General features: G+C 28.8%; 1 protein-coding gene across 1 annotated transcript in view; it reads right to left on the bottom strand.

Annotated features, from left to right (window-relative positions):
* The window catches only part of LOC126737381 (calcium-activated chloride channel regulator 4-like), a 48037-nt gene extending 27693 nt beyond the window's left edge, over nucleotides 1-20344 (bottom strand). The window contains exon 1 of the mRNA XM_050442262.1: nucleotides 19822-20344. Within this exon, the coding sequence (XP_050298219.1) occupies nucleotides 19822-19980 (159 nt within the window). The 5' untranslated portion in view covers nucleotides 19981-20344. The remainder of the gene's footprint in view (nucleotides 1-19821) is intronic.
* Between the last annotated feature and the right edge of the window lie 506 nt (nucleotides 20345-20850).

Genomic DNA, 20850 nt, shown 5'->3' with positions numbered 1-20850 from the left:
GCACCTTTACAGAACAAAATATAAATCCCATCAAATATCAGGTGTATATTGGTTTCAATAAATACACAAAGATCCCTTTTTGCTTTGAAAATATGTTCTCACACACAGGTTTGTATATGAAACTGGTGCAGACCTTCTCAACTAGTTCCCACGCCTTTTACGTATAAATACCCTTTTGTATAGGTTGGTCTAGTATCAGGTAAAGGGGGATAAACCACATATAAGAAGCGTTCAGTTTAAAAATAAACCCCTGGCCAGGAAATTACTGCGATTTATTTTCCTTGCTTCCTGACCTCACCAGGAGTAATTTTCAGTAATATTAAAACGGTCTTGTAAAAGTGTCCGTGTAAATTTAAATTTATCCCAGGTCTACCTTATATTATAAATGTACGTATAATAGGGACTGTTAATTTTTCCCCCGGTTTTATAAACCGTGATAAAATATACTATACGAAAAATAAACATACAATTGCAAAATGTATAAAACGGGTTTTGGTATTTCTGTCATGTTAATGTCCTGGAAAAAATGTATAGGATAGCAGGGAGAATAAATTCATGAATATTTTTATATAAAATATGACTAGGGGGGTGTTTTTTGTGATATAAACTATTTGAAAAATTATAATATATAGCATATTAAAGTATATATGCATATTTTTTATCGAGGCTTGTATATATCATGTTCAAGGGAAGAGAGTTTGAGTCGTAACGTTTCTTTAGAGTGTTTGTTAGGTATTATTTAAAAAAATTAATAATTTTTTTATTAAAATTTTAAAAATCATATAAAAAAAACAGTCTTAAGTAAGTTAAGTCATGACTCCACTTTTGCTGCTATTATTTCTCTAAGTAACTGAGGAAATTTTGATTTTATTCCAGGCAATTGAGATTCGTTGATCCTTCTTTATTTTGATCTTTGAAGTTTTTATTTTTTAGTTTTTACTACAAGTGAAAAAAAATCTTTTTTCCAGGCAGTTGGGTTCCCTTTTTAAGCTGGTAAAAGCTACTTTGTTTCCATTGCAATAGGTAATAAAAAATATTTAAATAGAACTAATGAACTAAGAAGCATTGGACCTAAGCACTATTGAACTTTCCACTGAGAGAACCCTTGAAATTTTAGTTCTTTTCACCTTTCCAGACTATTCTGTTTTCCAAATTGTCTGGAAAAGCAATATGAATAGCTTTCGTTAGATCCTAGTTAGGCCAGGACCTTAAGATTATGCTTTGTCCTTCTTACTTAAATTCTATAATGGATATAAATGCCAAAGTACGTGACCTGTCTGAAATCCGAGTGACATTTGATATTTACCCCACTCTGCCTAAATACCATATTGTCAAATTACTGTGACATAAAAATCAGAACTTTATAAATAGATCTCTTATACAACCCAATTGACACCTCTTCCATTACTTGCATCAAAATATGTTTTCAATGTCTATGAGTTCAATAGTAAAACTATTTTGAAAAATCTTAATGAGCCTGGACGAATTGGTCATAAGCAGTATTTGACTTTCTATTCGGACTACCGTTAAAATTTGATACATATTCAACTTTCCAGACTATTCTGTTTTCCAAGTTCTCTGGAAAGGCACTTAAAATACCTCTGATCAAAGAGATATATTTGATAATTGTTCTTAATTGGCCAAACCAATACCAACTTAAGTATCTATTTCAGTCTGTATTAACAAAATAAAAAAAATCTTGTTCCTGGCAAGCATCTGGAAATTGTGCGATGTGGCACAGGTAGCAAGTAGTGCTTTTTATTATTTTTCCAAGCAATTAATGAAATTTGTATTTTTTTCCAGGCAGTTGAGTCAGTTAAAACACCGATACAATTATTTACCATAAAACGTCTTGTTTTAAAATTTTATTTACATAAAGAAGACCTTAGTTATTTTTCCTTATAATATGGACATAACCAGTATGGTTGTACCCGTAAAATAATAATATGGTTTATTAAAAAGTGAATTTTCAAAAATTAAAATAAACCCATAAATATGATACTCATTTTTAGCTAACATTTTCCATGTTTTTTTATGTCAGAAGTTTCAGAAGAAAAGCTTAAAATTTTTAACCTGGCAACACTGTGCAAGCTTCATCAATATTATTAAGGCCTAATTTTTCCCTACAAACGATATTGCCATTTATTTTATTTTACAATTCTATTTATTTTAAATGTAGTACATACAAATTCAAAAATCCAACTTAAATGTCAACTAAAAAAAAATATATAATTTATTTTAATTGCCTGGAAATATAGATAAAGTTACTTGAAATATGTAAAATAAGGATTTTTTACTCGAATTGAAAATTTATTTCATGTTGTAATTCAAATGTGTTTTTATTAAAAAACATAGTGGAACTAATGAGTGATTATTGTTTATTGTTTATTATTTATTGTTTATTGTTTTTTTTTAATTTTTCCAGGCAGTTGAATAGATGATTTCAAATAAATTGAAAGCAGTTAAAGGCATTATATCAATATTTCTAGGCACTTGGATAAACTATTTTAAGTAAATTGAAATCATTTTTTCAAAATGTTCTGACGAAAAAATGGCATTTATAGGCAGTTTTTAAAAATATATTCCTAGCTAGTATTATATATAAAAATATAAATTTCACATAAAAATATTTTCCATTAAATTTATTATTTTATTTATTTTAAGCAGTTGATTGTGGGTAGCTTATTTATTTTTTCTTTTGAATAACTTCAACTGCCTGGAATAAATAAAAAAATATTTTATAGGCATTAAAAAATTATTTAAAATAAATTTCAGGTAGTTGAAGAAATTTTAAAATATTATTTTTATTATTTCAAGTTATTTTTGCATTTTTTGGAGGAACTTGCTTTAAATATCCTAATTGAAAATCGCTTTTACAAAAAACTATCGCACAATAGGGCAATGATAAGAGATTTTTTTAGATTCTTTAAGGCAGTTCAATAAATTATTCTAAATAAGGTGAAGGCAGTTAAGCCTTAAATTAATACTTCGAGGCAGTTGGATAAATTATTATTTAAAATGATTTATCCAACTGCCTGGAATAAAGATAAAAATTTTTCATACTCAAATTTTAAAAAAACAATTGACCTTAATACATAACAAAAATTGTTTTGAATTCGTTTGGGTCTTAACTGCCTGGAATAAATCAAACAATGAACCTAATTACATGCAAAAACAAAATATAATTTAAAAAAAATTTATTCTAAAGTTTGGCAAATTTATCTCAACTGTCTGGAAGAAAAATTGATCAACTTTGCTTAAACTGCCTGGAAAATAAAAAATTATTTATATTTAATTTTTTTTTAATATTCCAACTCCCTGGACGAATTTTTCATATTTTCTATTTATTCCAGGCACTTTAACATTTAAATTCTTCCAGGCGGTTGAATAAATTATTTCAAATAACTTGAAGCAATTGAAAGCATTAGACCAATATTTCCAGGCGGTTAGATTAATGATTTTAAATAAATGTTCAGTTATTATTGTGATATATCAAAATATTCTTCATTGAATTTAATATTTTAATTATTCCAGGCACTTAAAGAGTGTTTTTTTTTTAATTTCCAGGCAGTTATATTATAAGAAAAATTGCTTAACTTTGCCTAAACTGCCTGGAAAATAAAAAGAAGTGTCCAATATTTCAACTGCCTGAAAAAAAATATTTATGTTAATTTTGTTTTTTTTTTAATATTCCAACTGCCTGGGCGAATTTTTCATATGTCCTATTTATTCCAGGTACTTATAATATTATAATATTTACTTTCACACTATAATATTTAAATTCTTCCAGGCAGTTGAATAAATAATTTTAAATAAACTGAAGCAGTTGAAGGCATAAGACCAATATTTCCAGGCAGTTAAGAGAAATTGATAAAAAAAATTGCAGCTACACACAGTTTTTTAAAAGAAATTTGCAGTTATTATTGTGATACATGAAAATATTCTTCTTTGAATTTAATAATTTAATTATTCCAGGCAGTAAAATAAATTAATGGCAGTTTCATCATCAACATTTTCAAAATAAAAATTTCAAGATATTGTTATGGGAATTCATTATTTTATTTATTCCAGGCAGCTACAAACTACTGCAACTACAAACGATATTGAACTTAATGAAAGGAATGAATTTTTTAATTTATTATGTTATTTATTTTAAGCAGTTGATTGCGTGTAGTAGTATTTTCTTTACAAGGCACTTGAAGTTGTTGAATTGCCTGGAATAAATAAAAAAATATTTCATCGGCATTAAAAACTAACTCAAATTAAAAAAAAAACATTAATTATAGTTTTTCTTTAATTTTTCATGCATTATGTGAATTTTTCCTAAAATATTCTAACTGCCTGAAAGAAATATTTGTATTTATTTATATTTATTTATTCGACGCACTTGAAACGGGTTTTTCTTTTAAATTTTTTTCAGCATTTTAACATTTAAACTAATTATCAAGTTCATTAGGGCAATTATAAAATTATTTAAAATAATTGCAGGTAGTTAGACATTTTAAAATTTTTATTATTTCAAGTTATTTTTGCATTTTTTGGAAGAACTTGCTTATCTATATATCATAATTAAAAATCGCTCTTATACAAAAAAATGTCACATAATAAGGAAATAATAAGAGATTTTTATGTTTTTTAAAAAATTTCGGATTTTTTTAAATTTTATTCCAGGCATTTGAAAAGTGTGTTTTTTAAAATTTTCCAAGCAGTTTGGCATTTTAATTAATTTTTAGATTCTTCCAGCATGCTTCCAACTTTGCCTAAACTGCCTGGAAAATAAAAATAAATATCCAATATTTCAACTGTCTAAAAAAAATTTCAAAACTTTTTTTAGGCAGTTGAAACGTTTTTTCTTTAATTTTTCATATATGATGTTAATTTTTTTTTGTAAATTTTCCAACTGCCTGGACAAATTTTTCGCATTTTTTATTTATTCCAGGCACTTGAAAAATTTTTTTTTTCAGTTTTTCAGGTATTCTAACATTATGACAAACTAATTTTGAAATTCTTCGAGGGAGTTAAATAAACTATTTCAAATGAATCGAAAGCAGTAAAAGGCATTAGAGCAATACTTACAGGCAGTTGGATAAATTATTTTAAATAAATTAAAATAATTTTTCCAAAACATTCTGACACAAAAAATAGTTTTGTTAAATAAATTTCTAGTTATTTTTATGACACATCAAAATATTTTTAATTTTCTTCATTGAATTTAATATTTTTTTTATTCCAGGCACTTGAAAAGTGTTTTTTTTTTGTAATTTTCAGGCAGTAAAATTAATAAACTATTTCAAATAAATTAATAGCAGTTTCATCATCAACATTTTCAAAATTTAAAAAAAATATATTTCAATTTATTGTTATAGGAATTTATTATTTTATTTATTCCAGGCAACTACAAACAAAGCAATTAATTTTTCATACCTAACAAGGTTTTATTACTTGATACACTTCTGAAACATAATATAAAGGGCTTTTTTGTGCAATAAACTGAACGAAAATGTATCGTTAACTTAAACTGTTATATCTGGCTAGAATTACGTGAAGTAAAAAAACCACACGTAATATAACGAATCTCCGCAGAGCAAATGTTGCCAAAATATCATAAGGCACGCGTGTAGTAGAAAAATGAAACAAAAAAACCCGACTTAAGTTCAAGCCGAGACCAAATGTGCCACTTTTTTTCTTAATATTCAAGATGTTATCCTTCAAGAAGTTACAATGCCATTAGTGGCTTATGGTTATTCTTCAAAGTCGCTTAAACAATAAGCATTGTGTTATTACTTTTGAATATTTGATTGACGTCACTGGGTTGGAAGTACAATGAAAAATATAGATGACTAATTACATTTTCTAGAATAAATTTAATTAATGCTCAAGCTTAGAGAACGCTTTATGAATAATAATGGAGTGTCGTTCTTTTTGATGCAAAAGCAAAGAAGCAACGTGTTTTCTGAGTTAATTAAAAGGGTTTTCAGTGTCTTCTTATAAAATAATTTTTATTTATTATTACTTGTAAAGGACCTATATGAAAAAAATGTTGTCTAAAATTAACGGTTATATAATCATCTAATTCTGGCCCACCCTGGACTGTTAAAAAAATCCAACGCCTGTCAAATTACGTATTAAGTGATTAATAATAAAAATGCCATTATACATTCTCTCGCTCTTCTATAATTATATCAACATTCTCACGTATAAGTTCACCGCCGATAATTTTCTTACCGGTTTTTTTCTTCTTAAAATAATTACGGCAATTACCGAATTTATTCGAAAATTACCGGGTTCGGACGCGTTAAGGTTGCCTTCAATTGATACGTTGTGAAACCTATTGAATTTCTTAATAAAAAGTGTCAAAGCAAAAGAGAGAGAAGATTTCTCGTTTGGCTAGAAAAGCACCTATGACCTCTCGGCAACATCTCCGCCAGGACCTACATCCCATGAACGTAACGGTAAACGCAGTTTATAACACTTTTGGTACGAGAGAGAAATGAAATTTACGCTGGATGGTACTTATCTCCTTTGTATCTCGGTATGTAAATTTCGACGAAATGTTGATACTAAATAGCGTCGTGACATCGTATGGTTTTTAACGACGTCTTGAATAAAGCATATATATAGCGTCATAAAGTGTCTGTGTGTGTCTCTTTTTATTTATTAAATTAATATGCAAAGGCCATATATAATTGTGGTGAAAAAAAATTAAAGATTAGAGATAAAGTGGCGGAGAGGGCTCTCTGGGAAAATGCAAAATAATAATAGTCATTATTGCGGCCTAGTTGCTCTCATTTAAATATGGAGAAATTTTATTAATTATATTTCATAGCCACGTCCTTATATAGAACACTAGGTAGTAGTAACGTTTTCAGTTGCTACACTACGCACTGTAAAATAAAAGATAAGAGAAAACTACCTGTCCTAACCCAGACCCTTCGCTCTAGGGATCCTCATTACGTTTCAGTGCGTCGCACGCGACACTGTATTCTTTCTATCCGCGATTCGCTGTTGATTTATCAGTTCTTTTAAGAGTGTTATAAAATGCCGAAACGATCGAAAAATAAGAGTTTTAAACGTCGTTTATTACAGTTTTTAGAAAATGATTCATCTTCTGACTCAAGTAAGTACATAATTTAATTATTTTCAGTTTATTTGAATGTTTGAAGCCCATTTTTTCGAACCGCATATTGTCGCCGTTAGATTACGGCACAGATGTAAATAGCTATTTACATCTGTGATACCAGCTGTGTATGCAGTTCATGGTATATTGGCCTTGGAAGGGGATGTGACAAAAACAATCGCTATAGACTCCCTTTGCTTTGAGTTTTTCGTTCATCGAGTTTAAAGATATGGAGTTCACAACCGTGTATGCGGTATTGTGTTTAGGACAGTTAATATTTTCTGTTGAAATTTATTGATTGTGTATGCAATTGATTTTTATATTTTATGTCATCGTCATACGTATATGTATGTATATGTATGTATATGCAATGTACTATGTATGTAGTACAAAAGTAAATTATCTTCTGGCTATGTATGTAGCTGAAATGTCTTAATGCCATACAAAGTAGATTTTAGGCACTTGACAAATTTAGCAAAAGACTTTTTCTTTGTCTTCAGGTAGTTCAAGCGACGAAGAATGTTCTTTTGAAGTTTCTAAACGACGCTCTACCAGATCTTTGACGCACCAAAAATAAACCCGGAAAATTGCATCAGTTTTAAGCAATATGGATGCCAAAAAAGACAATTTTTTGGCAGGATTACAAACTAAGCTGGGAAAAGGTTTAGGTCTATTGGGTTACACGGTGGATTCTCTAATTAAAGATGACAGTATAATTAACCCTAGAGAGATCAGTAAAAGCCTGGTCGATGTAGCAAAGGTATTGTCTGAGGTCCAATTTCTACTATCCATGCACAGAAAACATCAAATTTACCCCTTAATTGGAGATCCAGTCGCTTTAAAGGTGGCTAATGAAGCAAAAACGGACTCTTGGCTGTTCGGCGAAGATTTTAACGAAAGATCTAGAGCAGCCAATGAATTAAAGAAAAATTCTTTCAAATTGGGTTTGCAAAGGCAGAAGATGGACCAAAAGAAATTGGAACAACCCACTACTTCTCGCAGTAATTTAAACTTCAAGCGCCCGTTTTCGAGAAATCGTTTCAAGAAGAAGGGGGACACGCCGGAATACAGACATCAGAATCCGAAGAGGAGATACTACCACGAGTCGGACAGAATAAAAGTTCGGAAATACAATTACAACAATCGAAACAGGTTTTAGATCAGGTAAATCCAACTCTTATTGCTGGTAGAATAAGATTGTTTTATCATAAATGGCAAGAAATTACTCGAGATCCCACAATTTTAAATTGGGTTCAGGGATACTCTATACCTTTGAACTCAAGGCCGCATCAGGGTAAAATTTTACCTGCTGGGTTCTCTAGTAAAGAGGTTACTCGATTAGAGGCCAGTATTAATCGCCTTAAAATGTTGGGGGCTATTGAGAGCTGTAGTCATAAAAAAGGTGAATTTTTATCACCATATTTTTTAGTTCCCAAACCTAATGGAGATTTCCGTTTTGTCTTAAATTTAAAGAAATTTAATAAATTTGTTTTCACTGAACATTTTAAGTTAGAAAATTTAAAAAATGTTAAAGACTTAATATCTGAAAATTCTTTCATGGCCGGTATCGATTTAAGAGACGCGTATTATTACATTCCTATTGCTAAGTCGAGTCGTAAATACTTAAGATTTAAATTTAAAGATGATTTATTTCAATTCACCTGTCTACCTTTTGGTTTATCCACAGCGCCATACGTATTTTGTAAATTGTTTAAACCTATTATGTCTTTCTTGCGATCTAGAGGGTTGACTTCAGTAAATTATTTAGATGATTTTTTAATAATTGATAATTCAGAAAAGGAATGTAGAGAAAATTTCAATATAACTTCTAACTTACTTTCTGATTTAGGTTTTCACATAAATTTAAATAAATCTCAATCTGTACCTGCCCAAAAATGTAAATTTTTAGGTTTTGATTTGGACAGTTGTAAATTAAAGATATTTTTGCCCAATGATAAGGCTAAAAAATCCTTAGCTTATGTTAAATCAATTAAAAAATTTAAAAGGGTTAAAATACGTGACCTAGCAAGGTTAATCGGATATTTAGTGTCTATTTGTCCTGCTTTTACAACAGGATGGTTATATACAAAACGATTAGAAAAATTAAAATCCGAAGCTTTACGCAAATCAGGTCAAAATTTTAATTCTTTTACTTCATTAAATAAAGAATGTCGTGAAGATTTAAGATGGTGGCGAAAAAATATCTATTTATCTGGAAATAAGATGCATCATAATAATTTCTCAATGGAAATTTTTGCAGATGCCTCTACTTACGGATGGGGTGCTGCCTGCGAGGAAAAGTATGCTCAGGGATTTTGGGACCATTCTCAGAAAAATAGACATATAAATTTTCTAGAATTAACAGCAGCTTTTTTAGCTGTACAAAGTTTTGCCAAAGAAGCCTCTAATTGCGATATTTTGTTGAGGAGCGATAATAAAACCGTTATTTCTCTTATTAATAGAATGGGTAGTTCGAAGTATTCTCATCTTCATTTGTTAACAAAACAGTTTTGGGAGTGGTGTCAAGATAGAAATATTTGGGTGAAAGCTTCGTATATTGCATCAAAAGAGAATGTAATTGCTGATAGAGAGTCACGAATTAAAGATATCGAGACAGAATATTGTTTAAACAATAACGCATTTAATAATATTGTTGCTTGTTTTGGATTACCAAAGGTAGACTTATTTGCTTCTTATTTAAACCACAAATGTGATATATATTTCTCCTGGAAACCAGATCCGGCATCTTGTGTAGTAGATGCTTTCTCTGTTTCTTGGTCCTCTTTGTCCTTTTATGCTTTTCCTCCCTTTCCACTTGTTGGAAGGATGTTAAATAAAATTTATGATGACAAAGCTGAAGGTATTGTGGTGTTACCTGACTGGGAAAATCAGTATTGGTATCCCCTGTTTCTGAAACTATTAATTTCAGAACCAATATATTTCAAACCGAGCCCTAATCTTATCTTATCTCCTTGTAGACAAAGCCACCCCTTATGGAGCAGAATTACCCTGGTTGTCGGGAGATTGTCCGCCAAGCCTATACGCAGAGGAAAATAGATATAGAACATATTCCGATTCTTTTAAATTCTCTTAGCGGGAATACTATGAAACAGTACAATTCATCATTCACAAAATGGTGGAATTTTTGTAAGCTTAAAGAGTTTCCAATATTTGAACCATGTTTAAACAATATCTTAACGTTTTTGAATGAAGAATTCGCAAACGGCGCGTCTTATAATTCCTTAAATTGCCATAGATCTGCACTTAAAATTTTATTTAATATTGCAGACAAGGATGGCATACTGAAAAGATTTTTTAAAGGAGTTTTTAGGCTAAGGCCTGTTTTTCCTAAATATAACCAGACTTGGGATCCTAAAATAGTATTAGATTTTTTGGCTAAGTTATACCCTTTAGAGACACTTACTTTTAAGCAACTTACTCTTAAACTGATAACGTTAATTGCCCTAGTTACTTCTCATAGAGTACAAACAATTGCTGCTATTAATGTTTCTAACATTATTGAAGTTGACGACTTTTTTAAAATATCAATAGACGCTTTTTTAAAAACTTCAGCTCCTAATCGCCCTCAGCCAGTTTTAAAGATTCCTAGGTTTATGGAGAAACCAGAACTTTGCGTTGCGTTAACTTTAGAAAAATATTTGAAAGTGACTGAATCTTTAAGAGGTGATATTATAAGTTTATTTATAACAATTAAAAAACCATATCACAAAGCATCTAATCAAACTTTGGCAAGGTGGATTAAATCAGTTTTAAGTTCATCCGGTATAGACACGTCAATTTTTTCTAGCCATAGCACTAGACATGCTTCCACCTCAGCAGGTTTTTTAAGTGGTATTGATATTGAAACTATTAGAAAGATGGCTGGGTGGACACCTAATTCAGGTACTTTTGCAAAATTTTATTGCAGACCTATGTGTAATGAGGAATCTTATGGAAAGAGAATTTTGACTCTTTAGATATGAACCTTTATGTTGTGTTATAAGTATGAAATGCTGTTATTTTCGATATTTGATTATTACTATGAAGAATTATTATATTTTTGTTATTATTAGCCTTTTATTACGTAATACTTTCTTTTGGTTGTTAGAGTTATTATGTAAAATTTTCCTTACACTTCGTTATAATTTTGTAAAAGTCTTTATCTTGTGGTTTGTAGTTTAATAAACTTACATATATTCTTGTATTTATTGAACATTTTATTACAAAAGGAAAATTTTTTTTTTACTTTCGTTACTTTAAACATCTACCTAGTGTTCTATATAAGGACGTGGCTATGAAATATAATATAAGATTAAACGACTTACCTGTAAGGAAGTTCAATCTGTATTATATGAAGAGCCACGTCCTTATATAGAGCAGCCCTCCCGAAAGGTTTCCCAGCCCCAAAAAATTTTTCATTACTAGCACTTCAACGTAATGAGGATCCCTAGAGCGAAGGGTCTGGGTTAGGACAGGTAGTTTTCTCTTATCTTTTATTTTACAGTGCGTAGTGTAGCAACTGAAAACGTTACTACTACCTAGTGTTCTATATAAGGACGTGGCTCTTCATATAATACAGATTGAACTTCCTTACAGGTAAGTCGTTTAATCTTATAATATAGATGGGAAAAATGGATGATTCGCGTGAGTGTTTATTGGAGGAAAATGTGATTTTTTAAAGGGTTTATGGTTAAAGTGTCATATTTAAGTGCCAGTTAGGAAATTTGAAAATTTCTCGAAATCCGTTACTGCTATAAAAAAATGCTGATTATTATTCTTGTAGAATAGGATGTTTTCGACTTATTTGCACTCTATAGTATTTTTAAGAAAATTGATAATAACTGAAATATTTGGACCTTTATCATTGGATGGCCAGGATCGAGTGTCATTTCACAAATTAAAAAATTTCTAGAAAACCGTTTATTTTATAAAAAAATCATTCTTGTAGACCTGGATACTGACGACTCATTTTGAAAGCTTATGCAAGTAAACTTTGACATATTTTTATTTTATCCTCGAAAATATACTTAAATTTTACGAATTTTTTTAGGAAAACGTCCCTCATGTCGTTTTAAATTATGCTTGAACCAAAATTTATTATTGCTTATTTTAAAACATTTGAAATAAGCTGATACATGGGTTTAAGTAAAACAAAAGTTTAATTATCTGCAAGAGTAATTGCAAAAGTTGAAACTCATTGGAATAAGATGATCAACTTGTTTATTAAAGTGAAAGAGTAAGAGTAATTGGAAGATTATTCCAGGCACTCGAAAGTCATTCAATTGCCAGGAATAAGACTTATCAACTTACTACTTATGAAAGTCAAAAAGCAAGAGTACTTAGAACATTATTTCAGGCACTTGATGTAACTTACATTCCTAAAATAAGACTTATCAACTTATTTATCAAAGTGAAAGAATAAGGACATTTGAAAGAATATTCCGAACACTTGTAATGACTCAGATTTTTGAAATAAATTTTTAAATTCCTTCTCAAGGTTATTACAGTTAAAAACTGGTAAGTAGAGCCAACAATTGTAATTCCAAACTCACCATTCAATTTCAATGACCTGGAAGAGGTCTAAGGCAAAATAGAAGTTTCTTCCAGGCTCTTTAAAGGATTCAAACGCCTGGAATAAGACTATCAACTTGTTTATCAAGCTTATTAGAGCCAGTAACAAGACCTAAAAATTACAATCCTAGATTCTTGATTTAGCTTAAGTTTCCCGGAAGAGGTCTCCTGGCGCTTAGATTCCTGGAATAAGTCCTCTTATTTAATGTAATTTCTATTTCTTTAAGAGGTTTTAGATAATTTTTGAGGATCTTCTTGAAGTGGAATTTTAACATTATCCTTTGTGCATTTGACATTTTTTATATCCATTAGAGATATTTATTATTAGAATATGGTATAAGGGATAAAGCGTCAAATGCCTGGACGAGACGTAAAGTGTGGAAGGTTTTTCTCTATCCAGAGCTTAGAATATTAGTGATATTTAGTGAAAACCCCCTTTTTATGGGCAAATTTTTGTGGAGATATTCGGGAAAAAAGTCTTCTTATTTTTACGCCTTTTTTAATTTAAATCCCCCATTTTTAATTAGATTTTTCCTTAAAAAAAACACACACACATTTTTATGATCCAAATTTTTAGTACAAATCTTTAGTATCATTTCTATAGAGCAGGATATTGTTGACTTATCAATACTATATTATACACCCAACAGATTTTTTCAAAAAAATTGAACCTAAATGTCCATTCTTTTATTAAAAAAAAAAGTCCTTTAATTATTTAAATATATTTCAATTATTTAAGAAAAATAAAACATCCTCATATCCACTTGAATTATGCATAATCAACATAGATTAAATATAACAATAAAAAACAAGGAAGACATTTAAAAACAATTATATTAATGCACAATAAATATGCACGTAAATATTAATTTTTTTATTTCAAAAATGCCCTAAAAAGACCTTTTAATCTGCTTATTTTTTCATATAAGTCTTTTTTTCATGCTAACATTCCTAAATTATGCACAAGAATTTTCATTTTTAAATTGAAAACTTATTTCAGATAAAGTGATATTTATTTAATCCTTAGCTAATAAATAAAAAAATCGTTAATTTCATATTTAAATTATAATTCAATTTTTTTGAGTTTACAATTTGTAATTAATAAATATGCCAATAGTAATTTTATGCATAATTTAAAAAAATATGGTGCATATTTTCCTAAAAATTATTCACTTATCAAGATACCACATATCAATTTAATTTATACATAAATTACAGTATAAATTAAAAAAAAAACTACATTCTAAGCATAATTTATGTTGGATTTAATGGCTTAAGTATTACACGTGTTTCGCTTGTACTAGACCTCATCAGATCTACTCTATGAAACATGGAAATAAAGAAACACAATCTTACAGTAAATCTGATGATGCCTAGTACGCGAAATACATGTAATACTTTGACTTTGACCAAGTTTATTTAATTGCTATTCAATTTAAGCCGGTCTCTTTGAGAAATAATGAACTATTGTTTCGAGTTAAAATATCTATTTATAAACATTTAAAATATATATATTTTCCAAATGATATTATAAAAAAAGTATGCTAACATTGAAAATTAAAATAAAAAAAATTAAACGTACCTAAATACAATTGAATTTATTAAAAGACACCTTAAGATTTTATTTTTCCAAAACTTATTTTAAAGAATAACATTCCACCTTTAAGCCAATAGAAAACTTGGGCAAAAATTTTAATTTTTTACATATTTTAAGTGATACTAAAGAATATTAATAATTTTTTGCTTTTTAGAGCATTAAAGACCGTTTATTTTTAAAATTATTGCCCCATATAAACGTAGATCAAAACTTCTTAATTTGAAGCAAAGATATCGAAGATTACAAAAACATTAATATTTATTTAAATAATCCAGAAATGTATCATATTTTATAAAGTCCTTATTGCAATTAAATTAGAAAAATTATCCGATAAATAGGTTTGTTGGGCGCCAAAATATCAATCTTACAAATTACTATGAAAAGTTTCAAGCGGAGATTGATGTTTAGGTATAATTTAAAAGGTTATGGAGAACGTATATAACAGATTAAAATAAGATATGCACCCAACAGATTTTTTCAAAAAAAAATCGAGTTGTTTGGAAAATTAGCATTGGAGTCAGAATCAACTGTCTTTTAACAAATTTGAAAAATTCTCGAAAACCGTTAATTTAAAAAAATGCTTATTATAATGTCTGTAGACCAGATATTGTCGACATATTTGCACTCTATAGTTTTTTTATAAAAAAATAAATAAAAATAATAAACAATATCTCCGTTAATATTAATTTCTGTGAAAAATTTATAATTAGCAATCTTATAAAAAAATTTATTTCCTTTAAGAAAGTTTCCTATAAAATTTCCCATAAAACTGCACGTTTAAGAGATATAGACTTGAAATCCTCTTAAATAACCGAGGAATTGTCGAAACTAGTACGAAATCATTAAATTGCAATCTTTACTAACATTATTTGACAAAGTTCACATTCTGCCATTAATTTCAGCACCATCAAGGCTTGCCCAATAATGACCTATTTTATTAGTTTCTAAATTCTAAATTTAAAAAAAACTTTATTTAAAAAACGAAATTAAATTAAAATTTAGCGGCATTTTCATAATTAACTCGAAAGTCAGGAAATATTGAACAAATTGAATGACTTTTAAAAAAATTCTTCTTAGATGAATGTGCCGAATTCAATACTTAAATCCTCGTATTATCAAGTTTAAATAAACAGTGGTATTAAATTAAATATTAAACAAATATTTTCTGCAAAAACATTGTTTTTTATTAACACAACCCTTACCCCCCCCACCCACCCCTAACATTTGACCAGTAATAAATTCCTTGGAAAAATCACCTTTTTTCGTCCATAATATCCAATGTAATGGCACTGTTTTTGTATTATATATTTATTAATATACTTATATATAAATATATCAAATTTAAATAAACAAACTGTGTTCTTAGATTAGATATTAATGACAAAACCAACTGTTATTCATGCATATTATTTTGGAAAATAAAATACCCCTTATCATCTTTTTGAGTGAAAAATTATTTTTTTCCAAATGGATTCGATGACTTTGCACTTTTGAGAAATTATCATTAGTGCGTCTAAAAATGATTTTTTTTTTAACTATTGATTTTATAACCAAAATGCTTGAAATCATTTTTGTAGAGCAAAATATTATCTACCTGTATATTCTCCATAACATTTTTTCAAAAAAATTATAAAAAGCCAGAAATTTAACAAGAAAATTGATGATTCGTACAATTGTCCATTAGTATTCCGTAAAGACGATCGGTGGGTGTGACTTCCTTCGTCGCTGATTCATTATTACAACCGGCACTCATACTTCCTTTTAAAGCATTTTTTTCAATTATTTTATGGATAAAGGAAACATTTCTTATTAATATTATGTGGTTATTTTAAAAATTATCCGCTGTCACTGAACCTAAACGAGTGTACCGATTTTCCTGCGACTAAATTCAAAGCCTAATCATAAAACCACTGATGCATAATAACAAAAAAAAATCACCTAAAAATTGTTATTTAACGTACACACTGATGTTTTTCATGGCGGAAGTAGATATTCCACAGGATGGAGGGGCAAGGCAAACCCAACCTTTTGTAACATCGTTTTACCACGCTCGTTGGTTTTTTTATACAGCAAGTGCACAAACTACAAGGATTTCATTATAGACCTGCTTTTTAGCATTCGAAATTCATTAAGGGCCATTTTATTGGACACATTTTCGCCCATTAGGGTGTACATTGAGTTTCAATTTTGCAAACATTTCAAATGCGGTCGATGTTGTTGCGTATGTGTTCATGAATTTTAACGAATTAATTTTAGATTTTAGGGCCATTTTTGCAACTAAAATGTTTCTGGCTGCTACTGTTTGCTGACAATTTTAAAATGTTAATTTTGATTCGCGTGTTGTTTTTATTATAAATATGAATATTATTTCAAAAAGCAAATATATTACTTTTTTTAAATTAATTTTTTAAATTTGTTTTCAGTATATATGGGGGTAAATTCAATACGTCTACCCCTATAAGAAACTTTATACGTCTAAATGTTGTTTTATTGATCAAACATGCTATTATTGAATTAATTTCCCGACCCTTGGAAACTTTTATTTATAGATAGGATATAAGGGAACAGTGACACGAAATGGTGCGTTTTATATAAAACTTCGATGTCCTTAATACGACAAATAAATAAATTGACGAAATTAAAAATTTAAATGGCCATCAAGCTAAAACTACCGGTTTCGAGAGTTCTTATTACTGTTTGGAGAATTCACCGTTGGTTTAAGGATTATTTAAAAATTTAATCGCGTGCCTGGGCAGTAAAATATTGTAAGTTGTCGGGCTTGTCTTGCGTGAATCTTAAAGTGAAATATAAAGCCTGATTAATTTGTATGTGTAAAGGTATTTAGGTTCATAAGAATGCAATTTTTTTTAAGGAGAAATTTAATGAAAAATGTAGGATTTATTTTAAAAAAAGGCGTATAAGTGATGCGACAAGGAGACATTTTTAAAAAACTTACTACTGAATGACCTTGTATAGCTAATGAAATATATAAAACTTTTTAATTTATTTAAATCCATGTGTAAGTAATTTTTTTAAATTGATAAATATTTAATTTCATTACAAGCAAAATTTAAAAGAATATGAGGGATACTTTTTTTTAGTTTAAGCAAGCAAACAATGACTTATTTTCATTTTAAAAATGCTTGAAAATCATCTTAAATTTTACAGTTTTTCATAAGAGAACGTCCTTCATATCCATTTAAATTATGCATAAAGTGAGAAAAATATTTTTTGAGAACTGAATTTAAAAAAAATCGAAATAAATAAATATAAAAAAATTATTTGTTAATTAAATTAAATAGAAATGTCAATAAATCTTTAACTTTTCTCGGATTCTCTAAAGCCTGTGTCAGCTAAATTTTGAGTAATCTTTAAAATCATTCCAATAAAAGATTACATATTGAATTTTTTCTTCCAGGAATGCCTCTAATGGACTGCATCTTTTATCTCTTATATATCAGTGAATACCTCAACTTCTTGGGCTTAAAGTCACATGATTTTTAATTTCTTAGAGTCTCTAAAGCCTTTTTGATCCAAATTTAAAGTAATTATTAAAATATTTGCAATAGAAGATAAAATATTGAATTTTTCTTTCCAGAAATGCCTCTAATGGACTGCATCTTTTATCTCTTATATATTAGTGAATACCTCAACTTCCAAGACATAGATTCACTCAATTCTTAATTTCTTAGAGTCTCTAAAGCCTTTTTGAGCCAAATTTAAAGTAATTATTAAAATATTTGCAATAGAAGATAAAATATTGAATTTTTCCTTCCAGGAATGCTTGTAATGGACTGCATCTTTTATCTCTTATATATCAGTGAATACCTCAACTTCTAGGGCATAGAGTCACTTGATTATTAATTTCTCAGAGTCTCTAAAGCCTCTTTGAGCCAAATTTAAAGTAATTATTAAAATATTTGCAATAGAAGATAAAATATTGATTTTTTTTTTCCAGGAATGCCTCTAATGGACTGCATCTTTTATCTCTTATATATCAGTGAACACCTCAACTTCTAGGGCATAGAGTCACTCAAATTTTAATTTCTCAGAGTCTTTAAAGCCTCTTTGAGCCAAATTTAAAGTAGTTATTAAAATATTTGCAATAGAAGATAAAAAATATTGAATTTTTCCTTCCAGGAATGCCTCTAATGAGCTGCATATTTTATCTCTTATATATCAGTGAATACCTCAACTTCTAAGGGATAGAGTTACTCGATTATTAATTTCTCAGAGTCTCTAAAGCCTCTTTGAGCCAAATTTAAAGTAATTATTAAAATCCTTGCAACAGAAGATAAAATATTGAATTTTTTCTTCCAGGAATGCCTCTAATGGACTGCGTCTTTTATCTCTTATATATCAGTGAATACCTCAACTTCCAAGGCATAGAGTCACTCGATTTTTAATTTTTCAGAGTCTTTAAAGTCTCCTTGAGCCAAGGTTTAAAATTTTAATAAAAAATTAGAAAAAAATGCCTTTGCTTTGAATATATTTATATTAAAAGAAATTTGAAATTCTAAGACAAAAAAGGTTAATTTTAAGAATAAATTAAATGGATATGCTTGATGTTTTTGTTGAAAAAATAAATATTAATAAATTGTTCCTTGGTGAATTAAATTACATATAAATGTAAATAAAATTTGTTAAGATGGTCAAAAATTTAAATAAAAAATTAGGAGAGTTCTTATTTGAAAAAATGCCTTTATTTTGAATTTATACAGAACAAGTTTAAACGCAAATAAAGTAAAAATTTTCTGTATTTAGAAAAAATTCAAAAATTAATCGGGAGGACAGTGATAATATGCAGGTAAATGGGGAAAATATTGCTTACGAGAAAGAAATTAAATATCTAGGGCTAATTTTAGATGCGCACTTAAACTATCATTTTCGTGCATTTATTTATAACTTTTTTAATTAGTATAGGTTTAGTTTTAGATATTAGTGTTCTCCTTACAAACAATTTAGAACTTTTAGTTTTTTACTCATATTTAAGTGGCCTTTATACTTTTTATAATTGTTGTGTATTATTTTATAAATACTTATATATTAGATATAATATATTAAAAAGCGTAATCAAAAATCATAAATTTAAAATTCTTATACAAGGAAAGGTTAATTTAAGCATAATTTAAAAGAATATTAGGGATACTTTTCTAGAGTTTATACCAAAAAGCTTTGACTTTTTTTTATTTTAGAAAACTGAAAACTTCTTAAATCTTCATTTTTTTTTAAGAAAACGTTCCTCATATCCTTCTAAATTATGCATAAATTGAGAAAATAGTAATTTTTTTTTGGAAACTGAATCTAAAAATAGGCAATAAAGGTAAATGTCAATAAAAAATTTTTGCTGATAAGATGATCCAAATTTTAAATAAGGCCTATTTTTTTAGAATGCCTTGACTTTGAATAAATATAGAATAATATAGAGAAATTTTTAGACATAAAAATGTTAATTTTAGGCATAATTCAATTGGACATGCGTGACGTTTCCCTAATAAGCTTCAAATAAATATTTAAAAAATAAATATGAATTTACCTCTAAATTAGCCAAAATATTTTTGCAATCGTCCTCCGGCACATTATCGGCAATCTTAATAACCAAATTCTCGTAGGCACGATTCCTCAGTTCCAAAGCACTTGCGGCACTCCAAATTAAAACCGCCAATACTACCGAAATATGACGAAATTCCATCATTGTTTTATAGTTTTGAGGAGGGTTTGATTCTCAGTCTTTTTTTTAGTGTCTCAGTAAACCAAGAATTTTTTTTTTAAATTACAATTTGATGCACATTATTATTCCGAAACACCGGAGCCGCCGGCTTGACAACAACAACAATAACCAAAAACCGTCGTATCGATTTACAAAAAAGAAGTTGCCGTGGTAACTGAACATCAACAAAAAACTCACGCGAACTTTATTTTATATGCGACTGTTTAAAGCGCCAATGTACGACCGTCTCGTTGACTGTTCGCTGACGGACTGAAAGTTTCGAAAGCGCATTCGAAGAAGATCCGACGACCCAAAGCTGCGAATTGAATTCACTACTCACTCCCACTACTCCGGCGTTGGGTGCGTTCGTTGTTTTTGTGACGGGTAAAGCACCGATCTTCCTCTCGTGTAAGTCAGGTAGCTTAGCTTGAGGCGCTTAAGAGGTTTGCTCCCACCATATACCACTTTTGGTATATTTGTGTGTGGAATGAATGATTAGTGGTGAAGGCACCGGGTTAGGGCTTTAAGAATGGTATATTGCATGTAGACACAGTTTGGTTTTGATTCATGTGGTTTCGCTTACAAGTGATGAAATTTGAATCTTGTTTTCGATTTTTGTAATCATAATTTCATTTTTTTTTATTTTGGATTATGCATGCATAACTTAAAGTGATATAAGTGACGTTTTTCTAAATGACGCTTTTAATGAGACTAATGAGTACTCACTAATTTTTCTTATTTTACACTTGAAATTGTTTATCCTTAATGTTTGATAAGTAAAAGAAACTCTTCAAGTTATGCATAACTTTAAGAGATATGAAGTTAAGAAAAACACTAATTCCAGGCGATCCAAAC

This window comes from Anthonomus grandis, chromosome 6 (assembly GCF_022605725.1).
Source record: "Anthonomus grandis grandis chromosome 6, icAntGran1.3, whole genome shotgun sequence".
Lineage (NCBI taxonomy): Eukaryota > Metazoa > Arthropoda > Insecta > Coleoptera > Curculionidae > Anthonomus > Anthonomus grandis.
The sequence above is the reverse complement of the archived record's forward strand: the minus strand, read 5'-3'. Positions and strand labels throughout refer to the sequence as shown.